Raw genomic sequence first — 12,500 nt, 5'->3', positions numbered from 1 at the left:
TTAAATGTAATGAAATCAAATCTGTGTATAAAGGTTCGCCTCTCCATATTTGCCTAATACACCGATAAAGAACAAATGGAAAGCTGTGAACAAAGAATGTAAAGGTTTTATATATATATATATATATATATATATATATATATATATATATATATATATATATATACATACATATATATACATATATATATACTTTTATATATATACATATATATACATATATATGTGATATATATATATATATATATATATATATATATATATATATATGTATATATATATGTATATATATATATACATATATACATATATATATACATATACACATATATATACATATACACATATATATACATTTACACACATATATATACATTTACACATATATATATACATTGATACATATATATATATATACATTTACACATATATATATATACATTTACACACACATATATATATATATATATATATATATATATATATATATATATATATATACATACTCGTATATATATTGGCCGTTTTAAGTGGAGACACCTTAACGTGGTGATAAAGTTTGTGTATCGCCATGATCAGCAAAGCTGTACTAGTCAGGAACACTCATACTATGTTGGTTTGCTGTAAGCAGTCAGACAAAAGTCCCCCCACCATCATCAATCCGCACTGGCCTACGTGGTGATGAAAACTGGCCAACCCAAGATATGAATAAAGACATGTCTGAGCATCTGTCCTGCAGTGGACTAGAAACGAGTGCATTTATTTCAGTATAATGTCCAAGCGCAAAAGTCATATAAAATCACTTGCATTCTATAGCCACGTCATAAGTCATTCATAACGCTTTATATAATCGGTTATTCACAATACACCATGTGCGAGGTCACTCGTGAATTAATTTTATAATTATTTCTACGAGATAAGAGGCTCCGAAGGTTAACCAGTTTTAAAAGATTTTCATTTTCGATCAGCAAAAATCAGTATTTGACTGTAATCTCCTCAGTAGTTTTTCTCATTATTTTCTTTCATGTTGGCTTACTATTGCGTGAATACTTGTTTCGCAAGTTAATGACCATTAACAAATATTGCAAATGAATGATTTCATATTTTGGTTAGTGACGCTGGAAATATTTTAATTGTAATAGGACTGAAAGGCAGAAGATTGCTTTATATCTTTTTTTTTTTAAATAGATGTTTGTCTTTTTATACTACCTCAGGTATTACTAGTACTATCAATAATAAAGTATGGCGCATCGGGTTAAATACAACGAAAATGCTGACAAGAACCAGGAAAGTCATTAAGCTTTTAACAATTGTTTAGTTAATATGATTTAGTTTCCACGTAGGAATTTCAGATGACATCCTTGTCAATGTTTTGTTAGGTTCGTCTGATCTTCAGCCAGAAGAGAATCTTGATCTTTCAGGTGTCCATTTGAACTTTAAAATTATTAAAGTTAGGAAAATCGTAAAAAAAATGCACATTCGAAGAAAACGAGACGGAGACGTCATGGTATTGCATAGCACGATGATGTAATTAGTTTCCGTCAGAAGTAGCATAAACATTGAATGTGGTAAAAGTTACTTGATACTTAGTTTACCATGGTGAGTCAATGGCAGAGAGGGGAAAGACATCCAAAATTGCTTAAATAGAAGTCTGGCACCTAAAGCTATTTCATTTAGAGAGAAAAGTCTCATACATACATACAAAAATTAATACAATGGCAAATACAAAGGTATAAAGTATATATAGTCTCTTCCACTTGTGGAGACGGTGACTTCAGAAGGTTACAGCCTTCCGAGTTCTAAGAAAGTTCTTCAAAGATAAGATTTGTTAGCCTTATGTTATTTTCTAGATTATTGACCACATCAGACCCTAGCACCCATTCGCAGGTGTGTAGATTGAGAGAAATTTCTACCCTAATCAATGTGTTGACAATCAGTCATGGAGCCCATTTTGACTAAGTGCGGGGGGAGTTTATGTGTGTATTTGTAAAGTTAATTCTATGAGCTTCCAATAATTTTACTTTATTCACATTCTAAATACTTCACTAAAATACAGCATTTTTACGAAATATATAATACATTCACGTTTTTCTTTACATAAATACTGCAGTACTTCTTTACCTCCGCTAACTTCGTTGCGACGGTTATGTTTTGATAGGCGTGTAATAGTTTGTATGCCTGTCTGTGTTTCTGATCCGCATAACTCAAATAATATTTGACCGAATCTCATGAAATTTGGTGGGATGAATGACCATGACACAAGGACAATTTGATTAGATTTTGGGAGTGATTGGGTCAAAAGTCAAGGCCAAGGTCATGAAAAGGTCAAACGCGTTTTTTACCATATCGTGGTTAACTTTTATCTGATTTGCATGAAACTAGTACCATAACGTGCATAATTCAACTGTCTATCTTGTGATATACAATATGATATGGGCGAAAGTATGCGCTCTACCGAGTGCCCCTTGTAGTTTTACGAGTTTTCGTAGTGTTATTACTTGTTACCCATTACGCGATTTAAACTTTAATCTCACCCTACCATTGTCTGTTACATTTACACCTGAATACCTAAAGGAAGAAAATCCACTGACTCTTCCATTACTTAAACGAACATTCATGCTTCCTTCTTCCAGACTTCCATTAACTATTCTTATCACACCCTTTTTCACATTCCCTTTCATCTTACTCCCTTTAGAGAAGATTTTTTAATTCTTTCCAAAGTCTCTACAATTCCCGTTTACTGATAATCATTGCTCAATCTACCAATACCAGTCACTCCACAATTTATTCACGACTGCATTTTCTAAGACTGCATATTCAACAAACAGATTTTCATCTGCATTTCCTGAGATTTGCCAAACTTTTATAAAGATCCCATTTATAACTATATCAAACAGCAGAGGGCACACTGCATCTCATCTTAGACTAAGTCACACTAAAATAGTTACTCTCCATTCTTTATAGACTAAAATGTAAATCCAATAAACTTATTACATTATTTCAGAATTCTAAGTAAAACTTAAAGTAATATAAGTGATTTCCAAGACCTCAACCAACCCAAGCAAAATGTCATTCATTAAGAAGATGAAGGGCATGGTGGTTATCACCCATGTTGAAGACACCGAAGCCCAGCACCTGGACGAGCTAGATTCAAATCCTGCAAGACCCAAGAAAAAGAAAGGGAAGACTAAAACTTCTAGAGCTCCTCCCCCTACAGGTCAGAAAATGCAAGATCCACTGGCCGAACTGACAGAAGAGGCAAGAACTACAGAGAAAAAAGAATTAATCTACAAGAAAAGTGAGTATTATCAACGGTGCTGCATAGAGTTGTTGTATCAGAAGAACATGTCAAAATAAAAGTAAAACAGGATGAAATATTTGGTAGCTTTTGAGATGTGGGAGATAATTGTATTCTATGTGTTTTGAGAAAGCAAGAGTTAACCAAAGCTTTGAATACTTTACGAACAGTAATGTTTAATTAACAACTAAGTAAAGGAAACATAATAAATTTGTAAGTAATTTGTATTTTTCCTGGTCTACAAACCTGGAGCTATTCATGCCAGAACAATTTACTTTTTATGCTTAACTGAGAAGTGACAAGATCTGGGCCAAATGAATATGCAGAGAATTTGGAGAAGTTTTTCTTAATTTTGTCTTAATTAATGTAACCTTTCAAATCATTTCGCAACACATCAAAATCCATATTTTCCAATAAAAATGGAAACATTGAATACCTATTCGAGCTTTTTAAAAGAAATGACCTTACAATACTTCACCAGTAATAAAATCTCATTTTTGGATTGGAATACCATTTTATCAAAAGCTATAACTTTCACAAGTGTCTCTACCATTTTCTCCAATACAGAACCAACCTGCTTGGATAAAATGATCTTCCACCCGAAACTACGAATCCTTTACGTCTTAATTCTTTGTCTCCTTGTTGGATTAATGGTCCCATATATTCTTTCCTCGTACTTTAGTTCCTTGCCTCCACCAGACTACAGAAATAACTGTGGTGTAAATGTATCATACAGGTTAGTAAACTGAGGACAGAGAGGTCTTTGCATCTCTAGAAACACTAAAAACTGAAGTATTGAAGCATTAAGATCTAAAATAAGAAGTAATTTTTAAAGAACATTTGCAAAAATTCAATATAATTCTGAAATTAATTAGAAGTTTGTCTTAATATTTTTATGAATTTCAGGATGGAATGCCTACCTGGCACCATTAACATGTCCAAGAGTATCTGCTACCAGGCCGACTGTTGCTATGATGAAATATCGATCGACCCATACATTCCAAAGTGCTTCCATACTATACCAAGCCAGTATGGCTACTTCGTGTTCAATTCTTCAGCAGACAGTGACACTATTATCACACCTGTTAGGCAGTCAAGACGACAAGAAATTGTTCTTTACAATCTTCAACAGACGTCTTTTACACTTGATCTTTTACCCATACTTGAGACAACGCCTACTGACGGCAAAGCTTGGCCATTAAGGGTCCTTGTCCAGAGGAAAGGGCCAGACGTGGTAAGAGTAAAAATCTGGGATCCCACGAATGCACAAGATATAGAGGACGACTTTGTAGAAGACAGTCCCTCTGAATGGAAGATGGATGTCTCGGTTAGTGACCTAGGCGGTCAGTTCAACGTATCCATCACACGAAATGAAACCGGAGAGGAACTCTTCAATACCGTTTTTGGTCCACTTATATACAGTAGAAATTACATGGAAATCACTGCTCGCCTGAGCAGTAACCATATCTATGGAATGGGCCGAAGAGGAAATTACATTTTCCTCCCTGATTCTGACCAGAGACCTCGTTGGACCCTTTTCAATACTGACACAGATGACGACGATGACACAATGTCTCACAGTTCCCACCCATTTTACATGAACTTCGACAAAAATGGAAGCGTGCATGGTGTCTATCTACACAACGCTGCTCCAATGGAAATTGGCATTTATCCAGCACCAGCCATTGTTTTTAGGGCCTTAGGGGGTTCACTGGACTTTAGGTTCTTTGCTGGGCCAACGCCTCAAGATGTTACAAGACAGTACACTGACATGATAGGAAAACCTGCCATGCCTCCATATTGGGCACTTGGATACCACCTCTGCCGAGCGACATCGGACTCCAGGGAGTTTGAGTGAGTAATAACAGAGGTTCCACTAAGGATTTTTATATTTTATAAGTATTTTTCATTACTTTCAGAAATTCTGGCACTTTCGAAATCAATGGCTAATTAATGTCACTCACTCACAATGAAAGTTACTATTTCTAGGGACGTTCGAATATATAATCATAATTTTAGGACTCATAATTTCAGAAATGTAGAGATTAGTTTTTTATAAATGGTATTTTTCAAATTTTTTACCATATGAAATTTATCAGGTATATTCTCTATACTAATAAGTAGCAACTGTTAGTGGTCAAATATATCAATTTATTAATTTAGTTGGGAAGGGTTGTGTGTGCATATCTATCTGAATATCTAACAGTCATTTTGACGGGGTGCGTACACTACTAAACTAATATATGGACTGATTACAGCAATGCCTTCGAGAAGATGGCAAACAAGTCATTGCCCTACGAGAGTGATTGCATAGACTCCAGGCTCTCTTTTCCCGAATCATTCAAGACTCTGTCAATGCAAGATGAAGAACGCCTCCAAAGTCTTCAGGACAGCGGACGGAAGTTCTGGCTAGTCCAGTATCCCTTTCTGGAGCCTGGATCTTCAGCTTATCAAGCAGCTATGAAATCTGATCTGCTCTTACAGGTTTGTCAATTCAAGTCTGACATTTTATAACTTAGTTTTTCAGATGCTTCAGGTTGGGACAAGAGGACACCAATATTTTTATTGTTTTTCATTTAATGGACAGAAAACTCCCAATCCCTTGGTCAATAATGTTATATAGGAAAAAAATATTTTGCAGTTTACATTTTCCTCATACATGGTGGTGTCTATATTGACACGGTTTTCTGTCATTTCTAAATTCATAGACATTTTTCAAAGTAAAAAATATCGATGACGCTAAACAAGTATAGCTTAGAATTAACCCTATATTTCCTTCATCAAGGATTTTTGGGCAATTTAAAACACTATACCCACAACTAACATACTTTCATCATACTAATAGACAGAAGACGGCCAGCCCATAAACTACTTTGGCAAAGTAGAGAAGAATAGGGTCGGCTATCCAGATTTCATAAATAGCGCAAGCAAAGACTGGATGGAAGGTCTAGATGGCATAAGTGCCCTCTACAACAAATCCGATGGCATTTTACTCTTCAAGAACTCACCAATGAACCAGGCGATTCCCAACTACACTCTTCCTGATGGTATTTGTAAGTAAGAGTGAGAAAAAAAATCTGTTCTCCAGCTAAAGCCCTGTCCACACGATCGAGCATGCCCGACGGGCAAATAGTGATACCAGACCACAGTATGTAGTGAGAATGAGGGTTGATGATGTCAGAAGCGGGAAAACCACTAGACACACCGTCAAAAAGCCCCTGTCCGGAGAAAAGCTCCGGGCAATCTAAGGAAGAGGAAGAAGAAGACAGGGATCTGGCAACACTGTTTGTTGCCAGATTCCTGTCTGTGGTTTTCACGCTTATGACTTCATCAACCCTCATTCTCACTACCTACTGTGGTCTGGTATCACTGTTTGCCCGTCGGGCATGCTCGATCGTGTGGAAAGGGCTTTATATACAAATAATAATTCTAATTCTGTCGTAATTTCTAATCTATTATGATACATGCAGACATCAAATTGCCTAAACCAAACGTTCAAAGCAGCGAATGTTTTTATGTTGATCAAGCTGACTTGAGTCTCCATTTATAGTTTATATATAAAAGATCTATTTTAATGGTGTTACTGTTCTTAAAGTGTTTTATCATATTTGTTAATTGCTTCTCTTGTAGTTTATATATTTCCTTTCCTCACTGGGCTATTTTTTTCCTTTTGGATACCTTGGGTTTATAACATACTGTACTGCTTTTCCAAATACGGTTGTAGCTTAGCTAGTAATAATACTAATAATGTTTTCATAATAAAAAAGAAAGCTTATTGCTTTTGACAAACCTGTTTTCAAAAGATTGTGAATTCAAGTAATAGATATATCGATCACTTTTCACTTGAATTCAAGAGTAGATAAGTCCAAAACATCAATAAAAGCAAACCTTATTTAACAACCTTGCAATACATCTCTCTTGCAGCTTGGCAAGAAGCTTGCAACGAGATCCAGCCGGAATACTGCTGTCCAAGATACGACGTGCCCTTCTTGCCCGCTGGCATATCGGATCTAAACAACGAAACGATTTGTTCCTCGCTCGTGCATAAGACATTGAAGGGGGAAGCAAGGCCTCATATAATCTCCCACAACGCTTATGGGCGTTACCACCACCAGAGAACCTACGAGTTCAAGGTAAAAATTCAGGTTCACTCTTTAAATTATGTTTCTTCTCTCACCGTTAGTTATTCAACGCCACTGTAATCAAATGCTGCTCTCTCCAGGCTAACATACTTTGTAGATTTTTTTAGCTACTTTCATTACTTCGTTACTATTTCCATATGTTGGTTCTATCTTTCACATATCTAGGCTAGGGTTATTTAGAGTTGATTAAAAAAATACACTTTATGAATGATAATAATAATAATAATAATAATAATAATAATAATAATAATAATAATAATAATAATAATAATTTTCATTAACGTTTGATGTTTTCTTTTATATAAAGCAGAGGAATTAACCATCTATTTGCGAAGGCAAAAAGCAATCTCCATAATTTTCAGGAATGAATATTGATAACCAGACCAAATTCTAGTATCCTGTTTAAAGGAATATTGTCTCAAATCCAAATAAAACAAATGAAACAGCTGATGAAACAATTCCATTAGTTCATTATGCATGTTGCATAAGATTTTTCATAACTCTGACCATCCTTTACATTCAGATCTCCCTGGACAATTCTATCCTGTTCGTAAAACTAATTCTAATAGCCAAGGCCTCCATCATGAAGCTCAATACTACACAGTATTCTAGAAGTTTTATTCCAGATGTTACCAAGTTGTGGAATGATCTCCCTAACCGGGTAGTTAAATCAGTAAAACTTCAAAAGTTCGAAGTTGCAGTAAATGTTTTCAAGTTGAACAGGCTGACATGAGTCTTTTTATAGCTTATAAATGACATATCTGTTTTGACGTTGTTAATAGTTTATATATGACATATCTGTTTTGACGTTGTTAATAGTTTATATATGACATATCTGTTTTGACGTTGTTACTGCTTTTAGAATGATTTATTGTTAATTTGTTCTCATCATTTATATACTTCCTTATTTCCTTTCCTCACTGGGCCATTTTTCCCTATTGGGGCCCGTGGGCTTATGGCATCTTGCTTTTCTAACTAGGGCTGTAGCTTGGCTAGTAATAATAATAATAACAATAATAATTTCATTTCTGTCACGAATTCAACAAAAACGCATTCTAGTATTTGTATTATTCAATGACTTCCAGTGTAGAGATTCACGTAGTTATATCAAAATTCTTGACTTATTACGAGAAGTAAATGTTTGTATAAATTCATCTGTTCGATGATATGATGGACTAAAACTCGTCTGATTAGAGGTATTAAGTTTATTGCGTTTTGATACTTGTAACTACGAATGTGAACTTATCGACCAATTTCATGTGATGATGATAATAATACCACCACCACCACCACCACCACCACCACCACCAACAACAACAATAACAACTATTATAATTACTTTTATTGCTACATGATGTTTTAGTTCACGATTAAAGGCAGTTACAGTGGGCAAAACGAAGAAAAAAAATTCCAGGATGTTGCCTACAGTATACTTCATCTTTATATTAAGTGGATAAAAATAGATAAATTCTTCTAAAGTAACCAGACTTCAAATATACTGCTTTAATCATCTTAAAGTGAGATTAAATTAAGATTCTTCAACATAATCTTCTCCAGATAATCTGACATTTAAAAAATTAAAAAGTGAAATAAGCTGGATTGCGTGGTAGGCTAATATCTGTAATGACTTTGAAAGATCATCTAATGTGTTTGAAATATTTCCTCTTATTGTCTCAATCTTTGTGTAGTAATCACCATTCTTTCATTTACAGAATTCACTGAATGCAGCAACACGTCCCGTGGTGTTCAGCCAGTCCACCTTCCCAGGAAGTGGCGCTTTGGGGGGACAGTTCGGAGGAAATTATAAACCTAACTTCGTAGCCCAACAGAGGGGTCTTACTTACATCTTGCAAATGGGACTGTACGGTGTCCCCCTTACAGGTGTGCCTGTATGCGGCAGCACAAACGACACAGGTGATAATCGTTGAAAAGGTTTCTTTAACTGTAAGATATAGGGGCATTTCCCTCTGAATAAAAGTTCCAAAGGATTTCTCAGAGTCAACTTATACTGTGGGTTAACCATTTTCATTTCAGTAAAGCAGATTTTCTAGTATGGAACGAAATATCCTACCTTTCATGATACACGTTAGAAAGGAACACTAGTTAAGAACACAAAGATACTTCGAGATACATATTCATAAACATATATGTACAGTTGAACACAGGAACTTCTGGCACACCACGCTCTGAAGAAGTGCACCTTGCCACACTCTTACTGCGCGGCTAGTAACCAAACAGATAAGCGTATTGAGAGATGGTATCATTGGTCGTTGGGGCTACGCAGAGGAACTCTCCGCCCAGTAAGGGCCAGACAGATTATACCTCTTCAGAGCAAGGTGTTCCAGGAACACCTGTGTCCAACTGTACGTTCTCGTCTCCCTATTCGTATATCTCGTTATAAAAGTGGACGTTTTATATGCTTGACAAAAGCATTTGCTTAACGGAAGACAAACTACTGTACTACTGATTCTATCGCTGTATCCATGAAATGAAATCAACGCAACGTCTTCAAACATTACTAGTGATTATTTTGCCCTTTGCCATATCATAATAATGTCCCCATATATTTCAAATAAGAGACAATTGTTAATTATAAGCCATATGAGATGATGATTATGACTATGAAACATGTTTGTAAAACATAATACTGACACTTGAAACTTTCATGCCATCGAACAATGACCTTAATCTTCTTAAATCCTGTTTTTTCCCTTCAGAAAAGTTCCTGAGGGCGGAATATTGCATCAGAGGTCACCAAATGGGGGCTTTCCTGCCCTTCATGATGAGTCACTACGAATATCGCCACCTACCACGCAATCCGACGGACTTCACCTTAGGATTTATGGAAAATGTCAGGTTAGGTCGATTGAACCCAGGTTCAAAAATAGTTCATTTTTCATGGTGAATCTAAATTCTTGCCTGATTAATTCAGTATTCTATGAGCCCAAGGGATTATACAGGGAAAATAGCAAAGTGAGGAAAGGAAATAATGAAACAGATAGAATAGTGTGCCCGATTGTACCCTCAAGCAAGAGAACTTTAACCCAAGAAAGTGGAAGACCATGGTACAGAGGCTATGGCACTACCCAAGACTAGAGAACAATGGTTTGATTTTGGAGTGCCCTTCTCCTACAAGAGCTGCTTACCATAGTTAGTTGTCCGGATCCACTCTCAATAATAAAGGTTAAGCCATAATATCATTTCAATACTTTAAGAGAAGCATTTTAATAATTTGATTACCAAATTCCATTATAATTTCCGAATGTTTCCATTTCTAAATCTTGTAGCACTCACGAAAACTATATTATCTTTTTCAAAATATTATTGAAATCTTCCAATAACTTAGAAACATTTCTGCGTAGTTGGAAAATAAACAAATATAGGCCTACATGCACCGATTGGCTCAGCCTCCTTCCTGTTTTATTTTACTACTAATGGACAAATTTAAACAGATGGGTGGACAAAGATAGATAGATAGATAGATAGTATCAATTACACACCAGAATCAGCAATAATGATAATAATAATACCAACCTCTGCATAATGATTAATGGAAAATAAGGCAACCTACAATAAATATTCTTGCCTTTAGTTATCACCCAAAGCTAACTCCCTTCTATCCAAATTATTAGCTATAGGGCAAATGGTTAAAAGCAAGTATGGTTTTGACAGAATTCTAGACATAAATTAATATATATTTAGATATTTTACGTTAAAAAAAAAAAGTATTCATCGTGTCTTTATTTTAAAACAATGAATTTGAAATTAACATCGTAAAATTTCATTTCATGAAGTCTTTGTTACGGGCTGAAATTTGGATTGTAAGTCGAAAGTAATGAAATCATCAGTTTTTTCCCAAGCTAATTATGTTTACTGCAACACGTACATTTCTGTACTATTTTTACTTAATCTTTAGTTGCAGTGTATGTTCTTCAATTAAACCCCTATAATCATAAACATTTCAGATGACCATAAACTATAAACCGTTTAAACAGAAATTTCCGACAGTCTTTGTTGCTTTATTGTATATTATTAGAATTGGTTTTGAGTAAATTAATGAATTACTAGGAATGTGAAGTTTACAAACGCGTAACGCATTTCAGACTCTACATTCGTCTAAGGTATATGCTACTCCCATACATCTATGATCTGTTTTATGAAGCCCATGAGACTGGAACACCAGTAGCAAGGCCATTATTCTACGAATTCCCGGATGACCCAGGTAAGAGTGATGAAATTCAAATTATATTTCTTCTACACACATTTGTATTAATACAATATATGTAATTAATTCCCGTCTAGTGATGTTTCTTATTATTATTATTATCATTATTATTATTATCATTATTATTATTATTATTATTATTTGCTAAGCTACAACCCTAGTTGGAAAAGCAGGATGCTATAAGCCCAGGGGCTCCAACAGGGAAAATAGCTCAGCAAGGAAAGGAACCAATGAAAAATAGAAAATTTTAAGAACAATAACATTAAAATAACAGTTATTTCGAAAAAAAAAAATTAAATCCTCCAGCAATGAAAAATATTCGTTACGATAAAAAGCAAAGATTTGCAATATATAATTGTAAGCTTAACACTAAAGAAAGACTTTTATGCACAAGATCTATGAACTCACTTGGAATTGGGTATGGGGCAAGTAACCACATTCTGAAGGTCAGTGCTTTGAAGCTTGCAACAGACTACAAGTGCCTGAGGTGATGCTGGGTCACACATAGGCCTCCAAAACCAAAGGAGAGAGTGAGTTATAAAAAGGGGCTTCATTAGAAAAAAAGTGATATGAAATCAAGTGTGCTGCAGCCTCTCGAGGGATACCTCTCTCTAACCCTGTTCTAATCAGTGTAGCTTAAACCTACCATCTGATTAAGAAATATAGAATACATATACCTATATAAAATAAGTATAAAAGAAGACACAATAAAAAGATGTAAGCAGAGAACGATAAACGTGGAACAGACACATAAACTTTTAAAAGAAAAATCAATAAACACAATCTCCTAAACAGGGAATATCTGGTGTGATATGAGTTACTGTAGGATACGAAG

At 35.0% G+C, this 12,500-nt stretch overlaps 1 protein-coding gene and 1 long non-coding RNA gene across 4 annotated transcripts in view; one reads left to right on the top strand and one right to left on the bottom strand.

The window, feature by feature from the left end:
- Positions 1 to 12,500, top strand: part of LOC137627803 (lysosomal alpha-glucosidase-like) — a 21,755-nt gene that overhangs the window by 312 nt on the left and 8,943 nt on the right. For all 3 annotated transcript variants that reach the window (XM_068359161.1, XM_068359162.1, XM_068359163.1), the window contains exons 2-10: positions 3,005 to 3,298; positions 3,866 to 4,034; positions 4,205 to 5,152; positions 5,557 to 5,782; positions 6,144 to 6,351; positions 7,223 to 7,431; positions 9,153 to 9,354; positions 10,158 to 10,296; positions 11,544 to 11,662. In XM_068359161.1, the coding sequence (XP_068215262.1) occupies positions 3,067 to 3,298; positions 3,866 to 4,034; positions 4,205 to 5,152; positions 5,557 to 5,782; positions 6,144 to 6,351; positions 7,223 to 7,431; positions 9,153 to 9,354; positions 10,158 to 10,296; positions 11,544 to 11,662 (2,452 nt within the window). In that variant the 5' untranslated portion in view covers positions 3,005 to 3,066. The remainder of the gene's footprint in view (positions 1 to 3,004; positions 3,299 to 3,865; positions 4,035 to 4,204; positions 5,153 to 5,556; positions 5,783 to 6,143; positions 6,352 to 7,222; positions 7,432 to 9,152; positions 9,355 to 10,157; positions 10,297 to 11,543; positions 11,663 to 12,500) is intronic.
- Positions 1 to 12,500, bottom strand: part of LOC137627806 (uncharacterized) — a 74,022-nt gene that overhangs the window by 53,277 nt on the left and 8,245 nt on the right. The window lies entirely within an intron of this gene.

Source organism: Palaemon carinicauda, chromosome 35, assembly GCF_036898095.1.
Source record: "Palaemon carinicauda isolate YSFRI2023 chromosome 35, ASM3689809v2, whole genome shotgun sequence".
Classification (NCBI taxonomy): domain Eukaryota; kingdom Metazoa; phylum Arthropoda; class Malacostraca; order Decapoda; family Palaemonidae; genus Palaemon; species Palaemon carinicauda.
The sequence above is the reverse complement of the archived record's forward strand: the minus strand, read 5'-3'. Positions and strand labels throughout refer to the sequence as shown.